The following is a 22,094-nucleotide window of genomic DNA, read 5'->3' on the forward strand; positions in this document are numbered from 1 at the left end:
AATACACTTCATTTACTTCTAACAATTCCTCTAAGAGAATATATGCAATGTATTTGAGACATGACGACTAGCTATCGTAAAAACATTATCTATTTAAAAGTTTAAGTTCATAAAAAAAATTATAGATTTAATTATTTAATTAATATTATAACAATTCTATTATATTATGAATTATGGTCCAAACTACAGATGAGGCGAAAATCACAATCCCCTACAATTTATTTAAAAATAGAAAATTATCAAATTACGTAATTTAAACTATTTTAAAACATCAAAACGCTTGAAAAATGCTACCTATTAAAAGAGTGACATGTTATTGAGATAATCAAAAATAATTTTTCTCTCATAAGGCTTCATCTTTACTTTTGTAGAGACGATTCTTCTTCATAAATTAAAAGACAATTTTTGACACAGCTTTTTTACAACATAGATAGCATGAACTTGATTAAAATATACTCAATTCTCAACGGTAACATATCACATTTTTAATATGTAATATTTTTTAAGCGTTTCAATATCTAAAAATAGCCAAAATCACATAATTTGATAATCTACTATTTCTTTAAAATTGTAAGCTAGGGATCCTTAATCCCCAAAATACTTAAAGCATTTCATATTTAATCAACTTTAGCTTATGGTTTTTACCCCTCTTTTCTTTTTGGAGTGATTTATTAATGCCTTATTTTTTTTAAAAAAAAAAAAGAATAAAAACTCGTTGACAAAATAAAGCCCAAACTGCATAAAACAGAGATGGCCACGAGGGCAAGTTTTATTAAAGCATTCGAAGTAGCTTCTTTATATGTGGTCACAAAAAGCCACCCACAGTAAAATTTCTATATTACCTATAACCATTAAGATTGCTATATTATACTCTAGTAATCACATGTTAAAATAAAAATAAAAAAACTTATTTTCCCTCTGAATCATTAAAAAAAGTAGAGAAAATAACAAAGAAGTCCTAAAAGTTTGTTTTTTATTGGTCGGAAATGGCAGGCCTTTCTCCAAATCGTCACTGCGAACGTCATAACAACTATTCCGCCCATCCTTTATACACGATCCTTCTGCGTCCTCAACATGAATGTCTCAAAATTTGAGCAACCAGAGCCATTTGCACAGAGAAGTTACAGCCAATACACCATCATGGTCCGGCCCCACTTCCTCCTCATAACATTTCCGGCCCAGGGCCATATCAATCCTGGCCTCCAATTCGCCAAGCGCCTCATTCGCTTGGGGGCGCACGTCACCTTCGTCACCAGCGTCGCCGCCCGCCGCCTCATGGCCAAAATCCCTGATCCCGACGGCTTGTCCTTCTCCACCTTTTCCGACGGCTACGACGACGGCTTTAAAGATGGTGACGACGCCGGCAACTACAACTCCGAGATCAAGCGCCGTGGCTCCCAAGCTCTCACTGATCTTGTCGTGTCCAGCGCTAACGAGGGTCGCCCATTTACAGGCTTGGTCTACACCATCTTCCTCCCTTGGGCTGGGTACGTGGCGAGTGTACTTCACCTCCCATCGGCGGTTATTTGGATTCAACCCGCCATGGTTTTGGACATATACTACTACTTCTTCAATGGTTATGGTGATGTCATCAGGAACAGCAGCAATGACCCCTCCTGTCCGATACAATTACCGGGACTACCATTGCTCACTAGCCGTGACCTGCCGTCCTTCTTACTTGCTTCAAATACGTATACTTCTATGTTTCAAGAGCAACTTGAAGCGCTTGAAAAAGAAAGCAAGCCGATAATACTAGTGAACACCTTTGATGCGCTGGAGCACGAGGCGTTAAGAGCGATCGAAAAGTTCAATTTGATTGGAATTGGGCCGCTAACGCCGTCTGCTTTTTTGGATGGAAAAGATCCATCCGACACTTCTTTTGGAGGAGATCTTTTCCAAAGCTCCAAGGACTACATCGAATGGCTCAACTCCAAGTCCAAATCATCCGTTGTATACGTGTCGTTCGGGAGCATATTGGTGTTATCCAAGCAACAAATGGAGGAAATTGCACGTGGATTGTTGGAGTCTGGCCGCCCCTTCTTGTGGGTCATAAGAGATAAGCAAAACGGAGAAGAAGAGAAGGAAGAAGATATATTGAGTTGCATGGAGGAATTGGAAGAAAAGGGAAAAATCGTGCCATGGTGCTCTCAATTTGAGGTTTTGTCACATCCTTCGTTGGGATGTTTTGTGACACATTGCGGGTGGAATTCAACTTTGGAGAGCTTAACTTGTGGGGTGCCAATGGTTGCGTTCCCCCAATGGTCAGATCAAGGGACAAACGCGAAGTTGATCGAAGACGTGTGGAAAACGGGAGTGAGGGTGACTGCAAATGAGGATGGAATTGTGGGAGGTGATGAGATCAAGAGATGCTTGGAATTGATTCTAGGAGGAGGGAGAGGGGAAGATATTAGAAGGAATGCTATGAAATGGAAGGCTTTGGCTACGGAGGCTGCCAAGGAAGGCGGTTCTTCATATAACAATCTTAAAGCTTTTGTCGATGAGATTGCACAAGGTGGTTGTTAAAAATAATACATTTCTTTCTAACAGTGTATTCGAAGTTGATTTAAAAAAAAAAAAAAAAATGTGTATTCAAAGTGAATGTTGACACTTCTTTTTTAAAATTTAAATAATAAAAAATCAGGTATATTGTTAAATGCATCAAATTTGAATTCTGTTGAATAGTATTCATTTGAAATTGAGAGACTATTGCCTCTAATTTAAGGGTAAGCGGCCTTAAATTGAGAGACTATTGCCTCTAATTCATTTGAAATTAAATGAAGATAAGTGTTACGTGCACTTCTCATTAGAATTATGATCATCTTTATTTTATTTGAACGGGAGAATATCCAATTAGTTATAGTGTAGGATATTTTTGTCAATCTCATAAAGTAAAAAAAATAAAAATACTCCTCTAATATAACTAGCCGAATATTTTTCACTTCATTTGAACTGAAATGAATTTTGTTTCCTTTTACTTTTATACTCTCTAATATGTATTCATTGATTAGAATTTGAACAGATCCCTATTCGATTTTGGATCAAATGATAATTTTCACTGTTATGCAAAATGTTATGAGAGTAAAAATATGTAAAGCATTTATCTTTTGTGATTTTTCAAATTAGATGGTGATCAAAGAGGAATTTGGTGATATAAGAAAAGAAAAGAAAAATCTGAGGAACAACATATAATTTCTGCAAATTAGAGGGGGGTGATGAGTATTTTCCTTGCAAGGAAGATGCCCCCAGCGGCCAGCGTTTGCGTTTCTCGACCTCCTTCTTTTATAACGAAGTTGCCACACCTGGGCCTCATAATTGGGTTGAATATGATACCGTACTTCCGATGGGTCTACGTGGTAGAACAACGGTAAAATTGTTGACCTCCGATGATTGAAACGGAATCAACACCTTCACGGATGGCGAGCTTAAAAGACGTGATGAAATTTCACCAGCACTGCTCAGTTCTCAAAGCGATTGAAGAGCCAGATCTAGAGACTAAACATCATCTAGATGGCTCTTGGACGAGCTTGATTTGTCCAAAAACAACGGGCCTGCAGGCTCTACCGTTGTTTTACCGCGTAGATCCATCAGCAGTACGTGTTGGATTCTCCATTCGCTGAACTTGAAGAAGAGTTCAAGGATGATGAACTGAAGGTGCAGAGGTGTAAGCAGGTATTTCTAACCACTCCACCCTTGCACCTTCATTTCATCATCCTTGAACAGGGGAAGAAATTTGCTCATCTCTGCTTCAAGTAAGCCGGATTATTACCCCTTTCTCTTAATTGTAGTATAGGGCCTCCCATCTCTTTCAAATGGAAATCTATCATAATCCATTGACATTTCAGTGCCTGTCAGACATGAAAATATAGCCTGAGTTTATCCTATTTTATTTTTAATGAATTTACACAAGATTTGCAGGGCAGCGCACATGAAGAATAAGGGTATCTTAATAGCAAAATGTTGAAGCAAACAGGGGCGGATTCATTGCTCAATTCATTTATTGCTTCACTGCTCAATTCCTTTTGGTAAAAAGAAAACAAAAATACTCATGTTATGTGGAGTTAAATGAGTAATGCCAAGGATGGTGGCGGATCTACTCTCTTGCTGGGGATGTAGACTAGGCCAGTACAGAAATAGTTTATGGAACTTGATGCCATTATGTCTAATGTGGATATTCGGGCTTGAAAGAAATTATTGGCCTTTTGAAGGATTGAACTTCCTTTAGACAGATTGAAGCATCTATTTTTTAATTGCTTTTTCACTGAATGTCTCTAGATTGTAACATTCCTTTTTAAGAGTTATTGGAAATGAATACATCCTGCGTGCTTCATTATAATTAATATTATTACTTATCAAGGAAAAAGTTGAACCAAATTATGCCTATCAGATATTAATTTCAGATGAAATGAGCCTGAGTTAATAGGGTTTAAAGAGTTGAAAGTATCACAATATGTTGTCTGAGTAGAAAATGTTAAAAGAATGGTCAATATTGTTGAAGTAAATTATGCCTACTTTAATCAGTTTATACAAGTTATTTGATTGGATCAAGTTTGTGTTTTACAGATGAATTTTGTCTTCTGCTCATACAGGGATATTTCAAGTAACTCTCTGAGTGTATATATCCCTCGGTCACTTGGGAAGCTGGATGAGCTCATTATTATTGTTGCCTTTTTGGACATTTTGAAGCAATGTGTCAACCAATTTTCTGATGGGGCCAATACCCTCTGATGGTGTGCTAATCAACTTAACAGAAAGCTCATAAGTGCAGCTTCTCCTGATCTGCTATGTTTATAATGTGAATTTTATCATCAAGCAGCTCTTTGTTTAATAATTCATGAGATTTAAGGGAGTTTTCTATGCTAAGTTCATTTTCTTTTAATAATTTTGTTTGTTGGTAAGAGACAAGTATTATTAATGAAATATTACAGAATATTGTTGATGATAGGGAAGGCGACAGATTTCATTGCTACTCTACTCTTGACAAAACTTTGTTTATGTTCTGTAACCTGCCACAGTCACCGGCCTGTTGTATTAAGCTTAACAATGCAGTAATTTACCCAAAATATTATCCTAATGGCCAGACCATTAGGGTACTTATACAGTTGTATTAAGCTTAACAATGCAGATTGTTGGCAATCGTGGTTTGTGTGGTAAGTAAATCAACATGGCATTCAAGTAAGATGATGGAGGACCTGAAACTAATTCCCAATCTCCAACCTCAGGTAAAATAATTACACATAGGAACTTCATTGGTTGTGTTTTATTTCACCGGAGATAGGTGGAAATTTTGGATCATGGAGCATTCAGCTTCCATTTATTAGAAAGTGAGGATTATACTATTTGTATGGTTTCCATACTGATCTGAAGAGTTGTTAGAGTCCTGATGTAACTCAATCATTTTAGTTAATCGATTCATACTTTTGACATCATTGTATTCAACATGGGATTAATTCTGAGGACTTATACAATCTAGAATTTCACCTTAGTAGCCCAAAATCAGGCATAAAGTCAAACTCCAGATGTGTTTTCTTGTTCCATACCATCAGGACGTGGAGAAACTGATAGAGGAGGTTCAAGAGGCTAGAAGAATCAAATTGTTGCATCAGCCAAGCAAGGTGCAATCTCCTAAGCTTTGTTTTCACTCATAAATTTTGTTGGATTTCATCATATACCAATACAGATACCTGTGCATTGCCTGATCTGACACATATTATAGTATTGCCGGGCTAGCTATTGTCATAACATTCATACCATGTAGAACTTGAGAGGTTTCTTGCTAAGTCTCAGTTTTCAATTTTGTAGATGTTACCACTTTTGTCCTCTTGTTCTGGAAACCTTTCAACTGTGTAATTTTGATTTTGACTGGAAGCATAAACCCAAAAAATAAAAAAAAATAAAAAATAAAAAAATCCGCAGCTAACATTCATAACCTTTTACCTACTGTTGCCTGAAATGCCGCTACTATTGACTTTTCCCGGCATTTAAAACACATTGGTAATTTTTTGCAGGCATTTTTGTGGGTTGTAGTGCTCCCAAAAGGACGATCTGATCCATTTGCAAAATAAACTTCTTTATAAGATCCTGGCGACTCCAGTAAGATTGATTATGAAATTACTTTGATAAAGCATAGGGTTTTCTTTAAAAGGGTATTAGTTCTTGATGATGTGGATCATTCATTCATTCCAGTTTGTATCTTTTGATTACTTATCAAAAATAAATAAATAAATTATAGTTTTAGCAAGTGTTAAAATCTCGTCCTTTGCAGTTGGCTTAAGAACTTTATAATAATATTTATATCATATATGAACTCAAGCTTGAGTGAAATCAAATTTTAGGTACTACTGATATGGCTCAGTATTGTGATAGTGACTCGTATTGATGATTAGCTAGAATTCTGTGTGGGGATTGCTTCCGCAGATTTTGCAGTCAGTAATTTCGATGAGAGCCCAACCTGTGGATGCGGGTTTGATTGTGTTAATGTGAAAGGAAGGAAGATTAAGCCCAACTCTTCTTAAGTGAGCTTAAGTAGTTTAAGCTTTAAGATAAATAACATGATTACCAATAAGCAGGTTGGATTCTGTATGCTTAAGTACTTGTCTTGATGTACATGTATGAGATAATTATCTTTCATATCTGAAATGGGGTTTATGTTTTGTACTTGATATGTTAGATTTTTTGCCTCTTAGCCGTTTGAGTTTGTATATGCCACCAAGTTTTGCTCAACTGACCATGTTGGTTGAGTTATTGTTGTAAAGCATTTTGACTTGCTGGTGGGGGGCTGGGGCATTGTTGTTGTTGTTGTTGTTGTTTTTTTTTTTTTTTTTTTTTTCAAAGCGTGAAAATTGATAGTGTAGTTAGAAGAATCTTAATGGAAATATTTTCGGGTCATGAAGACGATTGTGGACAACCAATTAACCCAAAAACATGTACATCATGCACATTGATGCACGTATTAGAAGGCGAGGTTTAGGTACAGTGCGGTAGTTTGGATGGAAGGCTGAGATCTTCTCACACAATAAAAAAATTAATTTTTTAAAGAAATGATATAAAATTCATTAATTATTAAAAAAATAAAAATATTTAAAAAATAAAACTATTAAAAAAATAAAATAAAAAATGAAAGGGGTGGCTTGGCCGATCTAGGGTTGGATGAACCTCCCCCATGGCCGAGGCCACCCCCACATGGCCAAAAAGCCAAAAGAGAAAAAAGAAAAAGAAAATATATATATATTTTTTCGCATCTTGCCATGGGCGGCCACCCCATGTTGGCCAAGGGTGGCTTTTCATTTTTTTTTTTTTAATAGTTTTAGTTTTTTAATTATTGATTTTTTTAATAATTAATGAATTTTATATTTTTTAAAAAAAACATTTATTGTCTGAAAAAATCTCAGCCTTCCATTCAAACTACACAGCCCCACATTAAATGTAATAAAATAAAATTTAGAACAATCCAGTAGGATTAATTGAGCACCATGATTATTACTGCAGTAGTTTAGTTGGGCAATTAAGAGCCACTGGCCCTAGTGGCTCTTAATTGTCCGTTGTCATAATAGTATTCATATCATATACAACCCGATGGTAAGTAATTATTATTTTTTATATATTTGAATTAGTTTTTTTTAAAATTCATGCTAATTATTATTGAAATGTTATTATTTGAATTAGTTTTTTTTTTTAAAAAAAAATCCTTAAAATGACCGCCCATTCGACCCACGAAGCACATGGTTGAAAGAAACTACTTGGGGCATCCTCTTAGTTTTTAATGGTATCCGAGCCGACGAGAAGAAAGAAAGACGTTTTGCGTGATGAATGACGTACAAATAAGAAAGAGTCAGATAAAAGAAGCCAATTGAAGAGTCACAAGTCGTTTTTCCTTCTTCTGCCAAGCTTTGTGTCATGAGTCATGCCAATCATCCTATTGCCAAAATTATAGAAGCTAATGGAAGAACCATTTGTCTTTCTCTGCCGGACAACCACAAGAGACGAAGCCTGATCTTGTTCCACCTCTTTTTTTCTCGTCCGCAAACGCAATCTCGAAAGCACTTCTTTTTTTTTTTTTTTTAATTCAAAAAATGGTAGGTCGAGAAGACCAATTGTGACTATCCTAGTCAGGCGTGATTATAGTAGCACCTACTTGCTGAGAGCCGCATAGAAAAAGCTTAGACAGTAAGAGCTGTAGGTGCTTCCTCAAATCCGACTAAGCTATAGCCTGATCCAGCTCCACTAAGACATCAATGAGAATCCAAGACGGCTAATACTAATAAGACATATGTAAAAAATTCTCCATGAAGGGAATTGACCCATGAGGGTGTCGTTTGAGACTTTGAGTAGCCAGCAAGCAAAATAATTTTAAAACAAGCATGTGTATTAAATAAAATCCTGGGACGTGAGAAACAAAAGTCGTACTAGATTTTTCATTTGCCAATCAAAATAGAGCGTCGGTCGTGTAACAATTGGCTGCCCAACAATCTATATACCCAAAAAGGACTTGGAAGAATTTATTTGTCCACACATGATTTTTGTTTTTGAATGATGCCGAGGATTATACTGTACACATAAAGCTTCTTTCTTTGTTTGTTTCTTGCTTGCTTGATTTTTTTTTTTTTTTTTTAATTAAAAAGATGGGAAGGGGCGACCAGTGTAGTTTTCTCCTTTGGGCGTTACCATCGGGGTTCTCACCCGCTGTAGAATGTCTAGTTTGAACCATAGCTACTGTTTGGAAAGGCGAGCCCGTCACCACAACCCCACAAAGGTGTGAGCTAGTAGAACCCCTTCAAAGTAGCATATTGCTTGCTTGATTGCTCACGGGCAACTGCAATTCTTTTCAATAGATGAGCGTCACAATTTGTTGAAATTGGTAACTCATATTAATATCAATGAAAGGCCAAGCAGATGAAAGCGAAGTGAACGTCGCGATAGCGATGTTCACAGAGCGGGGTATTTTGTAAATTTTTTTAATACATTCGTATAAGTAGGGTTTAGGGTTTTTCATTTATATATATATATATATATATATATATATATATATGATATAACCCTAAATTATTAAGAGTATTAAAAATACAGCCCCCCACTGTGGACGTAGGCAAATTGCTAAACCATGTTAAATCTGTGTTTCGACTCTTTTTCTTAATCTCTCTCTTTTCGATTCTATATTATTCATTAATTATTGTGCATATTAACAACACAATTAATCTGAGATATTATTTTGTCATGGCCTAATTAACATGAATAATTATATGAGATATTAATCTTACTAGGACTAAAGAAGATACAACAATTATTGTAATTAGTTTACAACTTGGGTTAATAATGGTGACAGTTATTTTTTTATTTTTTGGGTAATGGTGACAGGTTGAATGCAGTGTAGTTATGACAATTCCTTTAAGAGAATATATGCAATGAATTTGAGACATGAGGACTAGCTACCGACTACCGTAAAAACATTATTAGTTGATAAAAAAATTATTGATTTAATTATTTAATTAATATTTCAACAACTCTACTATATTATTATCCAAACGTCAAAATACAGATGACTATCTCCAACACTTTCTTTAAAATTGTATATTCTTAAATTACGTATATATATATTTTTTTTTTGCAACATCAAATGAATTAATTTAAACTATTTTTAGGTATCAAAACGCTTGAAAAATGTTACTTATTAAAAAAATGGCGTGTTATCAAGATAATCAAATAGAATTTTCATTCCATAATGTTTCATCTTCACTGTTGCAGAGATGCTTATTATTCAAAAAATCAAAAGACAATTTTTGGTACAAAGCATTTTTACAATCTAGAGAGCAATAACCTGATGAAAATATACTCAATTGTCAGTCGTAACATATCACATTTTCAATATGTGATATTTTTCAAGTGTTTCAATACCTAAAAATAGCTAAAATCACGTAATTTGATAATCTACTATTTATTTTAAATTGTTGAAGACCCTAATCCCAAAATACTTGAGCATTTCATATTTAATCAACTTTAACTTATATGATTGAAGCATTGCACATTAATTAATCTTGGCAATTTGTTGGTTTTTAATTTTATCCCTCATTTTTTTTTTTTTGTTTGGAGTGATTTATTAATGCCAAAATGATAATAAACAAAACAGAATAAAAAACTCGTTAACAAAATAGATCCCAAAATGCGGTGAAACAGAGATGACCACGAGCCACGAGGGCATGTTTTGTCAAAAGCTTTGTTTTTTTCTGGTCGGAAATGGCAGGTATTTCTCCAAATCGTCACCGCAAACGTCATAGCGCCTACCCCCCCATCCTTTATATGCGATCCTTCTGCCTCTTCAGTATGCAATTTGCACAGATCAACCAATACACCATTTGCACAGAGCAACCCAGAGCCATTTGCACAGAGCAGTTGCAGCCAATACACCATCATGGCCCGGCCCCACTTCCTCCTCGTAACATTTCCAGCACAGGGCCATATCAATCCCGGCCTCCAATTCGCCAAGCGCCTCATTCGCTTGGGGGCGCATGTCACCTTCGTCACCACCGTCGCCGCCCGCCGCCGCATGGCCAAAATCCCTGATGCCGACTGCTTGTCCTTCTCCACCTTCTCCGACGGCTACGACGACGGCTTTAAAGATGGTGACGACGCCGACAACTACATGTCCGAGCTCAAGCGCCGTGGCTCCCAAGCTCTCACTGATCTTGTCGTGTCCAGCGCAAACGAGGGTCGCCCATTTACAGGCTTGGTCTACACCATCCTCCTCCCTTGGGCTGCGGACGTGGCGAGTGAACTTCACCTCCCATCAGCGCTTCTTTGGATTCAACCCGCCATGGTTTTGGACATATACTACTACTTCTTCAATGGTTATGGTGATGTCATCAAGAACAGCAGCAATGACCCCTCATGTCCGATTCAATTACCGGGACTGCCATTGCTCACTAGCCGTGACCTGCCGTCCTTCTTGCTTGCTTCAAATACGTATACTTTTATGCTCCCAACACTTCAAGAGCAACTTGAAGCGCTTGAAAAAGAAAGCAAGCCGAGAATTCTAGTGAACACCTTTGATGCGCTGGAGCCGGAGTCGTTAAGAGCGATCGAAAAGTTCAATTTGATTGGAGTTGGGCCGCTAACGCCGTCTGCTTTTTTGGATGGAAAAGATCCATCCGACAAATCTTTTGGAGGAGATTTTTTCCAAAGCTCCAAGGACTACATCGAATGGCTCAACTCCAAACCCGAATCATCCATTATTTACGTGTCGTTTGGGAGCTTATTGGTGTTATCCAAGCAACAAATGGAAGAAATTGCACGCGGATTGTTGGATTCTGGCCGCCCTTTCTTATGGGTTATAAGAGATAAGAAAAACGGAGAAGAAGAGAAGGAAGAAGATAAATTGAGTTGTATGGAGGAATTGAAAGAAAAGGGAAAGATCGTGCCGTGGTGCTCTCAATTGGAGGTTTTGTCACACCCCTCGTTGGGATGCTTTGTGACACATTGCGGGTGGAATTCGACTTTGGAGAGTTTGGTTTCTGGGGTGCCTGTCGTGGCATTCCCCCAGTGGACCGATCAAGGGACAAACGCGAAGCTGATAGAGGATGTGTGGAAGACGGGAGTACGGGTCACTGCAAATGAGGATGGGATTGTTGAGAGTGTTGAGATCAAGAGGTGCTTGGAATTGGTTATTGAGGGTGGAGAGTTGAGAAGGAATGCTAAGAAGTGGAGGGATTTGGCTAGGGAGGCTTCCAAGGAAGGTGGCTCTTCGTATGAGAATCTTAAATCTTTTGTGGATGAGATTGGAGAAGCACGTTGTTAGAAAAGTGTATGTTAATTTGCTGATCAAAAACATTTGCCTTTAGCTTCTTGTTGTTAGGGATGAATTTGTGGAGTTATATATTTGTATCTTACAATAATGCATGTAAGCACTCTCTGTCTGAGTAATAAAAAATGTTACAAATTAAAGATGTTCTTCAATATTATTAAAAAGAAAAAAGAAAAGAAAAGAAAAACATCCTGGATGATATTGATAGGTATGTGTGGCGTGTGAGTTGAAGGCTTATCACGTGCATGGGTCCCCAGCACTGTTTGGTTTGGTTTAGAATTGTCATCTTCGATTTCCTTGTCCACGTTCAATCGAGAAAGAACTTGGAAAAACCCATACAACTGCAAGGACTAAGGAGTCAATTCAGTGCAACTTGGAGTGTTGAGTTGAGCAAGTTGTGGCTTAAATGCTTCTTTCTCTGGGTAAGCGTTGCAAATTGCAATTGGAATTTGCATAATGCTTCTTTTATAGCCACCTTGTTTGACTGTTTTTCCAAGTGCATGTTTCCGTGAGAAAAATCGCATGCCACGTACATAGTCATTTTTCATTTTGGGCCGCCATACACAAAGAGTTATATGGGCCCCGTTTGGTAATGGACATTATAGGTGGTTTTTTTTGTTTGGAAGTTATTTATGGAATATAATATAGATAAAAATTTTGAATTTTTTTATATGAAAAATGAAAAAAATAATAATAATAATTTTTTATTTGAATAGTAATACAAAATGGTTGATGTGATATAAAAAATAAGAATATTGGGGTGTTAAAAAAATTGAAATTTTAGCCAAACAAGGCTCATGTATACCTAGAATTTTCGCCTTCGTGTTTTTTGTGAAAAGAGTTTTCAAAATTAGCTTTTAACTGTTAAATTGCTATTAGCAGCAATTTTTCTTATATTTAGGAAACCAAACTATTAGGAAAAAGAAAAAGGAAAGAAACGAGAGAGAAAACATTTTTTTTTTTTAAAAAATAAAATAGTAGCAAGGGAAGCAAAACGATAAATGCTATGAGTATCAAAATGATGTAGAGTTTATTCATTAGTACATGTATCATTTTTTTTTTATTAATTGTTTTGATCATCTTCAATGAATGAGCTCCACATCATCTTAATATCAATTTCTTGATGAAAAAATTTTAGTACCCTTATCAAGCAAAAATATTACCATAAATCTTTAGTGACACTTCTGGTTCCCTTGGTTTAGGGAATACCAAGAGAGTTTGTTACAAGAGGCATGTTAGTGCTTTAAGAAAATAAATAAATAAATAAATAAAAAGAACGCGCGTCGCTTTAATTTATGGGATAAATGGACTTTTGGTCTCTATAAATAACTATTTGAGGTCAAAAAAGTGACAAAACGTTCTATGAAGTAAGAGGGAAAAAAAAAAAAAAAGTTTCTACAATTTAAAAAATTTGGCAGAATTCGTTATGTGCCACATTAGTACGTGTGACACATGTGAACTACCACTCATTTTTATATCGTCCCATGAACTACCACTTGTTAAACTCAACTACCTTCAATTACTATTTATTGACAAAAAATTTCCTTCTTTTAGTTAAGATCGTTAAATTTTAATAGAATATGCATTTTTTAGAAGTAAATACCCTCAAATGAAATATACAAAGATTAAAAACTATATAAAAATTTTTTTTTTAAAAAAAAAAAAAAAAAGGGAAAAATACAAAAATTGCTAGCCTTAGGGAACATTGACATTTTTTTTAATACTTTAGTAGAATATTACACAATTGATAATTTAGAGAAAATATTAAATGATTGAATGATAGTTTGAGTGAATATATATACCATGTCAACAAAAAAGAAAAAAGAAAAAAGAAGCTTTAATCGGACGTGGGCTCTCAATCTGGACGTGGGCTCTCAATCCAGATTGATATGAGAGGGTAGCGACCCAACCCACCCCGACTCTGTTTATTTCCCGCCAAACGGATGCATCCTTCCCGCCACAGAAAAGCACCCTAAACTATTCTTGAACATTTCCCGCCATCTCTCTCTCTCTCTCTCTCTCTCTCTCTCTTTCTGTGTCTGGGTGTGCAACACACAAGCAGCCATGGAGCCAAAACGAATATCCAAGAAACGCAAGCTTCCCCCGGCCCCATCCCATTCCATGATCGGCATCAGCACCCGCACCAGATCCCAGATCCACCAATCCTCTTCTTCCCACGACGACCCCGAACTCCGATGCCTCATCAAGGATCTCCGCACCAGACGGGTCTTTTCCCCCAAATCAATCCACGCCGATCAGAATGTAGGCAGTGTTTATATGGGTTCTCATGGTACAGTGGCGGCGGAGAATATGAAGGATATAAGCACGGTTTTGTCTTCGATTGTGGAGGAGTCCCGGTTTGATAAAAATCCATATAATGATGAGAGTGAAGGGGTTGATGTGAACGGGAAAAAGGGTAGTTCGGAGAAGAGTGATGGTGATGGTGAGTATGTCGGGCTTGTGAAGGCGGTCAGTGAAGTGAATGAGAAAAGTGTCCAAACAACGCCCCCCGATGGCAAGGTGTTTGATGATGGAGCGGTTAATGAAAATGGAGGACGGATCTTTTCCCCCAAATCAATCCACGCCAATCAGAATGTAGATAGGTTTTATATGGGTTCTCATGGTACAGTGGCGGAGGAGGATATGAAGGATATAAGCACGGTTTTGTCTTCAATTGTGGAGGAGTCCCGGTTGGATAAAAATGCATATAATGATGAGAATGAAAAGGTTGATGTGAACGGGCAAAAGGGTAGTTCGGAGAAGAGTGGAGGTGATGGTGAATATGTCGGGCTTGTGAAGGCGGTTGGAGATTTGAATGAGGAAAATGTCCGGACAGTGCCGCCCGATGCCAAGGTGTTTGATGATGGAGAGGTTAATGAAAATGAAGGGAAGCCTTCTAATGGAAGTTTTCAGAGAGTTGACAAATGTGTTGGAGAGGCTTTCTGTGCCAACAATGACAAGAAGAATCACTCAATTTCCGACGCCAAATCGGTAAGGAAGACGCTTTCTAAGCAGAATGAATGTCTTTGTGTGTGTGTTTATTTCTTTTTCTTTTGGTTAATTGTGCAGAATGTTGATAACAATTAGAACTTTACACATGGAAATTTCTGTAGTAGATTCTATAACTTTTATGCTTAATGCTGATGTGAAATAGTCTGGGATTTTGGATTAGGTGCTCAGACCATGTTTTAGTAGGAAACTATTCAAAACTCCGGGTTCAGTTAGCTATAAAAGATTGCTTCCTTATCTGATGGATATCGCAAAAGATAATTCTTGTGAGTTGTAATTTTTCTTTTCTTGAACCTTGAATTACAAAAGCTGATTTTTCAGTTTGGAGAAGTATGTCAAAGTAGCTGACAATTCTTCTAATGAATTTCAAATAGGTACTCCTAAAAGTAGTCAGTGCCCGAAACTGGACAAGGGTTCGGGACAATTGCTTCCCCAACCGAAATTCGCTTCTAAAGATCAAGAAGTTTCCATGGATAAATCAAACACTGGTGACTCTGGTAACTCACCCACATCAGTACTAAATTCTGCCAATGAGTCGTCAAATGGTAACGTGGCGGATTTATCAACGTGTGAACACTTTCCTGAATCATCAATGACATTTGATTTCAAAAAATCGGTTGATGAACACCATGATAAAAAATTTGACTTGGGGTTTTCTAGTGAAGATCATAAGAATGACTCAAACCCTGATCTGTCTTTGGTTTTGGAGGATGATGCAAAGGGTCAGAGTGACAATGGAGAAATTGAGAAAACTGATTGTGGGTTCTCTAGCGAGGCTCAAGATGTTGATGAAGTAAAACCTCAGCTGTCTTTGATTGTAGATGAGTGTCATTCAGGCAGAGATTATGGAGCTGGTCAGCAGCACTCTGATTATTCAAAGAAGTCTGAGACTGGAGGAATGAAGAAACTTAATGATGGGTATCCTTGTCAAGCTCAGAATCTGAATCCTGATTTGTCTGAAGCAGAGAACAGCAAATCATTCAGTTTGGAGAAGAGAGGTGGTGATGATGGTAAGGTTCAAAATCAAATTTATGGTTCAAATGAAGAATTTGTCCAGACAACACCACCAGATGCTGTGATCTTTGCTAAACCGTACATAGAAGAAAATGGAGGTGGTAGAGTGGAATTTGTTGAAAAGAGTACAGATCACGTCCTTGCGAAGCCCCTAAATGGAAGTGATACAAGAAGTGTTGGCTGTGCTAGTGATAAGAGAATCTACTCCAATTCTAAAAATAAACTGGTAAGAAATTATTCTTGAAATCTTGAGAGACTGGCAAGTATATGTGATTTTTAAGTTCTCATTTAAGATGTGCTTGTTATTTTGAAACAGGTTATAAATCCATGTTCAGGAGTGGGAGTGAAGTTATACAAAACTCCTGGCTCATTCAGCTATAGGAGATTGCTTCCATTTCTTATGGATATCACAAAAGATAAATCTTGTAAGTACTGTTGCCTTTTCTATGGCACCATATATATATTGCTTGAGGAGAAGCTTTTGTACACTAATGTAGAAAAAGCTAATCATTCTTGCAAGCCTTAATTTTTCTAGGTGCTTCAGAGAATGGACATTGCTTAAAACTTGAGAAGGATCGGGAACAAATACTGCTTCCACCACGGGTCACTTCTGACTGTCAAGAAAAGCTATTTGATAATTCAGATGGCTACCGACTTCATGCAGAGTGTCATACTAGCAATTCTGGTACTCTGCCAACGGATGAATTGCCTGTGGCCCATGATTTATCTAATGATGATGAACCAAAGCTAAAATGTCCTCGGGGCATTTCTGAATCCACAATACCGCTTGATTCACAAAAGGAACTTCGGTTGCCAGTTCAGTATTGTCAATTGGAAACTTCCCCTAAGAAAGTGAGTTCTGTACATGAAATTGATCTACCAGTTACTTCACTGTGTCCTCCTGTCACCTGTGAAGTTTTGTCCAGGGAAGAAGGTACAATATCGATCTCGCGAGTCTCTGTCAACACTGAAATGGACTTCCCTAGTTCATCTATAAAATATTCTGACTGTACAAAGCCAGTTGAAGCAGAGTGCTTGTCTCAGAATACATCTCAACTTGAAATCTCAGTTCCTTCCGGAGTTCATGTTGCTGGACTCAAAAAGGGGATTCTTAAAAGAAATCCACGAGGATGCAGAGGGCTCTGTACTTGTTTGAACTGTGCTTCTTTTCGTCTCCATGCGGAGAGAGCATTTGAGTTCTCCAAAAATCAGATGCAAGATGCCGAAGAGGTGGCCTTAGATTTAATTAAGGAACTGTCATACCTGCGGACTATGTTGGAAAAATCTACTGATGGTGTCAATGATCATTCCATTGTTCATGTCAATCAGGTGAGCACTGCAAAAACCAAAGATGCAACTCTGATTTTTCGAGCTCTTGCTCTTAAACTTTGTGTGCTGTAGTTAATATCATGTTGCTTTATCTGCATTTCTGACTGCTTGAATTCTCTGTCATTGTTACTTTTCTATCTGTATTTTATGCACCAGATTGATCGAATGGATGCTAGTTTAACATAGGCCACACTCATTTGACTAGGAAAACGTCTGAATGCTAACTTGGAAAGTCTATATAGGGGCAACTTTTATGTGTAATAACTCTAGCGATTTTGAAAGTTGTCAGTTGTCATCAAGACATGATTGGAGTGTTATATATATATATATATATATATATATATATATATATATATGATTTTTCCGCTTGTTTATATTGCATCAATCTTTAAGTAGACTTGTGTTGCAGCATGAAATTCTTCTCAGGATGTAAGAGTGGACCAAGCTATGTTCATGACATCTTGAAAATTCAAGTGAGCTCAGAGAAGTATGAAATGTTAGTGTAACATGTGGATACAAATTTCCTGGTGTAGGAGTAGCAGTAGGTTCCTGCTACACATTGTTGCTGCTCTTTCTCCTTTGGGCCACAAGTCCTAGAGCACCAAACCTTGTGTGGTTTGAGTTCATACAAAACTTCAATGATAAAATCTGATTTTTTTTTTTTTTGTATTGAGCTCATAATGTTTCCCATTTACAATCTATTGTTTTGGTTTGATTACATTGTCAATGGTCTTATCAGTAAATAAGCAGCCATCCATTATGTCCGTGGACTTGAAAATTCTCACTGGAATTCTAAGATTGTTCTCTATTTGATGCAGGTGAAAGAAGCATGCAGGAAAGCATCTGAAGCAGAAGAACTAGCAAAACACCGCCTAGACCAGATGAACGATGAGCTCAACATCCACTGCAGAATCACAGTAAGTGTCAATTATACTCTATATTTCACAAAGTTCTCCATTTTTTTCTTCTTGTTTTTCCCCAGTAGGCTTTTGAACAATATATCTTACCTGAAGCAACCAATAAACTCATTTCAACTTCTTTGTAACAGTGCTTGCAGCCGCCAAAAGTTAGATTTGCCAATTATGTCGAAGAAAAGGTCTTGCCAAACAAATAGTATTCACCATGTGTAAGATAGTTTTGCTATACTTGTCGCATGAGAGCTTATTAGGCTGCTCTGCCGGCACTTCTCTGCATACAGGCCAAATCTGGCTCCAGTGACTCACACACATTGCTTGATTCTAGCTGGAATTTTCGAATATCAAGAAGCAGGGAAGTCTATTGTTCTTGTTGTATCTTGGGAAGAGGAAACAAGTGTTGTGTCTACAAAAGAAAACTAGTTTGATATTTCGAGAATGGTATTCTAATATATGTTTAGAAAAAATTAAAATAAATATTATGTGGCACTGGTGTGCCATCACTATTCTTTGAGTTTGAGATATGTAGAAGCTCAATTTGCTTTTGTTAAATTAATGATTAAGTAATTAATTTTACGTCTTCTTATCAGCTTAAACTTTTGAAAAAAAATATTGATTTAACATGACATAAGAGTTAAAGGTCTTGAGTTCGAACAATAGCTTTCAGCAAAAGTTCATCTGAATGTCTTATGACATTTACATTAGAATACTGGAATTGCTTTAATTTAAAAGATGAATTTGAATTTTGAAAGACTTCACAGAATCACAGTTCCGATCATTTTTTATTTTTAAATTGGGAATTCAACGGGATTATAGGGTTGACCAAAAACAAAAAAAACACTCTTAAAACACAAAGCATCGGAGTCCAGATATGCCATAAGGTTAATGCTACTTGTATTGATGGTATTGGTAGAATAGATTAGTATTATTAGATTTTTTTTTTTTTTTTTTTAAGCGAATGAGGAAATGGCTACAAGGGGAATCTTCTCTATTCTTGATCCGAATGGAAGAAAGAACGGAAGACCAATTGAGAATGCTTTCGAACACTAAGTTGAAAGCGGCCTACCTAGCTAACAAATGTGCTCGAACATTAGCACTTTTAGAAACTTTACTACTTTTATTATTATCATTAACATAGGGTGAACCTGTATAGAATGTGGTTATTTAGGGAAGAAGTTGAGAATTGTTGAATTTCAAATTAGATGCACCAAATAAAAGGAGAATCTAAATCGAAGCCGAACTTTCCATATTCAACTATACATTATCATCATTGCTATAGCTTATACAATATTCTCTTATTCTTCATTTTTTTTGAAAATCAACCATTACTTGTGTGGGTCCTAAAAGAAGGATGAGAAAAATACTAAATAGCATTTATTATTCGCAAAATTGAGGGTAGAAATTTACAGCACAACAAATCATCCCAATTTCCCACCCAAAAAAAAAAAAAAAAAAAAAAACTCTAAAAACTTCACCTTGATCACCATCTTGGGCTCCGTAGCAAGAGAAATAGGCTTCCTGGTGAGCCAGGAAGCCGAACTCTAATCTCGCAATTAGGCATGGCCCCTCATTCATATTTTCACCCTCCCAAAAGAAAATTTTAGTTTGTCGTGGGCAACATATATTGTTGTGAAACTTTCAGTGTTTTGAAAACTATTTTGTTAGAAAGATTTGACACTTCGAGGAAACTTGTAGTACGCCCATAATATAACGTGTTGAAACATCACTTAAATCTATGTGTTTTTAGTTATAATTATGGTAGGATTTGGCTTAGGTGTTGTAACACTTGTGACACTTTTTCTGAAGTGACACTTTTAGGCAGCTCTACTAATATAAGATACAAAACAAGTAATTTTATTATATGAACAAATATTCAAACCTCATAAACCTTACAGGGAGCTGAACAGAGTAGGTGGCCATCAAATCCCCCGCTAACATACAAAGACACGAAAGAATATAAATTTATTTGAATCCTGATTTTCAAGCTAAAAGAAACTTGATGATCACAGAGGAGGTTGCAAAGAATCTCCACCCACGGACTATATTACAGACTCCATTGAAACTTGTATCTTTTACAGAAATCTCGAGCGTCTGCACTCAGGAGGAAAACCTTGAGGGAATCGTTTCAAGTCAGTGCAGTAGTTGTAAATCATGAAGTATTTCTGAACCCATCTCAGACGTCTCCGGCCATGGGCATCAAGCTCGTTGGTCTCCCATGCAGAGTTGGGTCCCCATGCAGCATTGGAGGCTGTAACTTTGAAATTCCGGTAGTATGCTGTGAAGGGTGCCTTGGACCAATCAGTTTTCACCAATCCTCCTCTTGTGGCCCAGTCGTCAGCATTCCAGAGGCTCGAGTAAATCTTCATTGGTTGGCTCTTTGGGAAGGGAACGCCGATTGGTTCAGCATTCTTGAATACTCTTATGGGAATGTTATCAACCACGAAGCTGAAAACAGAAGCAACATTAATTAATACGTTGTAAAATTATAGCAAACAGAGTAGACTCAATGAAATACATGGGAATTTGTGTTTTCTGCATAATCTCTCTTACATTATGTGCTGGGGTTTCCAGATGATGGAGTAGGTGTGAAAATTTCTTGTGGGGTCGAACCAGAGATAGAACTGCTGCTCCCTGTTTCCCTTGCCCTGAGTGAAAACATTTGTGTGTAGAATATAAGGGTTACCGCTAAGGTTTCCCAAGAACTCAAAGTCAATTTCATCGTGAGTTGGCCCCTGAGATGACAACTGCAATAAAAAACAGAGCAGTCAATTGTATGATGAGGGAATTCTGTTTGAACGTTTGGGGGGTGTTTTTGGAAAGAATTCAATGAAAATGACTGCTGCTGATGATACTTCTTGTTTAACGAAATCAACTAATAAAGGCTAAATTGGTTTTGACAATAGTACCCCCTATCTTTTTTTCAAAAAAAACAGAAGTTTTTCATGTGAAGCTACAGGAGGAAAGGTAAAAACATTGGTAATATACTAATATTGAAGATGACCGTTATTAGAATAAATACATCAGAAGATCAAATAAATAGTAATTAAATTCATGGCAAGGTTTTGACTTTTTTAATGTGACATATATCAATTGGTTCAGTTCAAAGATGTCTCAAAGCAAGCACTAATCTTCCTGATGGCCCCAGAAGTTGTTTTTTAATGTGTATGTGTGTGTGTGTGAGATGGTGGAAAGAAAAAAATGGATGAGTGGCAGACATACATAATAGGCAGTAACAGTGCCAGCAGAGTTGCCAGCAACAAGTTTAAGCTGCATATCAATTCTCCCAAAGAGGTATTCTTTCTTAGACTGGAAGCCAGAGCCAGAGACCCTGTCTAGAGAAAGAGATAGAAGCTGCCCTCCCTGGAATATCTTGGCACGATTATCTCCCCATGTTAAATCAAAGTCTTGGTAAAAGTTACCAGCAGAAGGGGCAACTAATAAAGAGCTCATCACCAGACAAACAAATGCAAACATAGAAAACCCATTACAAGAAAAAGCCATTTTTGAGAGAGAGAGAGAGAGTCTGTGATGGTTTGAATGAAGGGGCTTTTGGGAGAAGTAGTATATATAGGAAGGAGGAAATGGGTGAAGAGATAAAAGAGAGGGAGGACGCGTGAGCAATAACTGGGGGGAGCCAAAGCTGGTGCCAGCTGAGCACCTTAATGAAAGCTGGAAGCTTTTGTTTGGGTTTATGGGATTATTTTTGGTTTTATGCAGAGGATGGGGATGCTATTATAATCACTCTGTCACAAGAATGATAGGTAGGACCCACTTTGGTATGATTTAAAATAGGTGGTGGATGACAACGGGCTTGGTATGGAAGAATAAAGTCCGTGTAAGGCTTCCTAGGACCACCAATCATGTATTTTGATTTTCCCATTTGCCAAAATGATGTCTCAGTAATTTACCTCAATCTCAATGAACATGTTTGAGATAATTCTGAATTTTTGGCCTTTGCTTCTTTTTTCAAGAGTCACAAGAACGCCACTGTAATGTGGTTGAACTGTTATGACTGCATTCTTTTGTCGTTGAAGATG

General features: G+C 37.1%; 4 protein-coding genes and 1 long non-coding RNA gene across 5 annotated transcripts; 4 read left to right on the forward strand and 1 right to left on the reverse strand.

The window, feature by feature from the left end:
- The first annotated feature begins 837 nt into the window (after positions 1 to 837).
- Positions 838 to 2,567, forward strand: LOC132179147 (UDP-glycosyltransferase 75C1-like). The gene has a single exon (XM_059591797.1). It carries the CDS (start codon positions 1,075 to 1,077, stop codon positions 2,521 to 2,523), a length of 1,449 nt encoding a protein of 482 aa, XP_059447780.1. The 5' UTR covers positions 838 to 1,074; the 3' UTR covers positions 2,524 to 2,567.
- A 579-nt stretch (positions 2,568 to 3,146) lies between these two features.
- On the forward strand, positions 3,147 to 6,654 carry LOC132177039 (uncharacterized). The gene is made up of 2 exons (XR_009439730.1): positions 3,147 to 5,612; positions 6,006 to 6,654. It is a non-coding gene; the product is annotated as an uncharacterized LOC132177039 (long non-coding RNA).
- A 3,557-nt stretch (positions 6,655 to 10,211) lies between these two features.
- Positions 10,212 to 11,925, forward strand: LOC132177689 (phloretin 4'-O-glucosyltransferase-like). Its single transcript, XM_059590115.1, has one exon. It carries the CDS (start codon positions 10,403 to 10,405, stop codon positions 11,783 to 11,785), a length of 1,383 nt encoding a protein of 460 aa, XP_059446098.1. The 5' UTR covers positions 10,212 to 10,402; the 3' UTR covers positions 11,786 to 11,925.
- A 1,876-nt stretch (positions 11,926 to 13,801) lies between these two features.
- LOC132178795 (uncharacterized) lies at positions 13,802 to 18,637 on the forward strand. Its single transcript, XM_059591348.1, has 7 exons — positions 13,802 to 14,782; positions 14,964 to 15,066; positions 15,175 to 16,040; positions 16,131 to 16,239; positions 16,350 to 17,143; positions 17,962 to 18,060; positions 18,192 to 18,637. The coding sequence occupies exons 1-7, from the start codon at positions 13,856 to 13,858 to the stop codon at positions 18,255 to 18,257; spliced, it is 2,964 nt and encodes a 987-aa protein (XP_059447331.1). The 5' UTR covers positions 13,802 to 13,855; the 3' UTR covers positions 18,258 to 18,637.
- Positions 18,638 to 19,911: 1,274 nt separating this feature from the next.
- LOC132179233 (xyloglucan endotransglucosylase/hydrolase 2) lies at positions 19,912 to 21,615 on the reverse strand. The gene is made up of 3 exons (XM_059591903.1): positions 21,277 to 21,615; positions 20,608 to 20,801; positions 19,912 to 20,502 (listed from the first exon to the last, which is right to left on the reverse strand). The coding sequence occupies exons 1-3, from the start codon at positions 21,556 to 21,558 to the stop codon at positions 20,130 to 20,132; spliced, it is 849 nt and encodes a 282-aa protein (XP_059447886.1). The 5' UTR covers positions 21,559 to 21,615; the 3' UTR covers positions 19,912 to 20,129.
- Positions 21,616 to 22,094: the final 479 nt, after the last annotated feature.

Source organism: Corylus avellana, chromosome ca4, assembly GCF_901000735.1.
Source record: "Corylus avellana chromosome ca4, CavTom2PMs-1.0".
Taxonomy (NCBI): Eukaryota; Viridiplantae; Streptophyta; class Magnoliopsida; order Fagales; family Betulaceae; genus Corylus; species Corylus avellana.

Coding starts and splice junctions, on each gene's coding strand:
- LOC132179233 (XM_059591903.1), bottom strand. CDS start 21,558: ATGGCTTTTTCTTGTAATGGGTTTTCTATGTTTGCATTTGTTTGTCTG. Junction 20,802..21,276: donor GCACTGTTACTGCCTATTAT/GTATGTCTGCCA, acceptor TTTTTATTGCAG/TTGTCATCTCAGGGGCCAAC. Junction 20,503..20,607: donor TGGAAACCCCAGCACATAAT/GTAAGAGAGATT, acceptor TTCTGTTTTCAG/CTTCGTGGTTGATAACATTC.
- LOC132178795 (XM_059591348.1), top strand. CDS start 13,856: ATGGAGCCAAAACGAATATCCAAGAAACGCAAGCTTCCCCCGGCCCCA. Junction 16,041..16,130: donor CCAATTCTAAAAATAAACTG/GTAAGAAATTAT, acceptor ATTTTGAAACAG/GTTATAAATCCATGTTCAGG. Junction 18,061..18,191: donor ACATCCACTGCAGAATCACA/GTAAGTGTCAAT, acceptor TCTTTGTAACAG/TGCTTGCAGCCGCCAAAAGT.
- LOC132177689 (XM_059590115.1), top strand. CDS start 10,403: ATGGCCCGGCCCCACTTCCTCCTCGTAACATTTCCAGCACAGGGCCAT.
- LOC132179147 (XM_059591797.1), top strand. CDS start 1,075: ATGAATGTCTCAAAATTTGAGCAACCAGAGCCATTTGCACAGAGAAGT.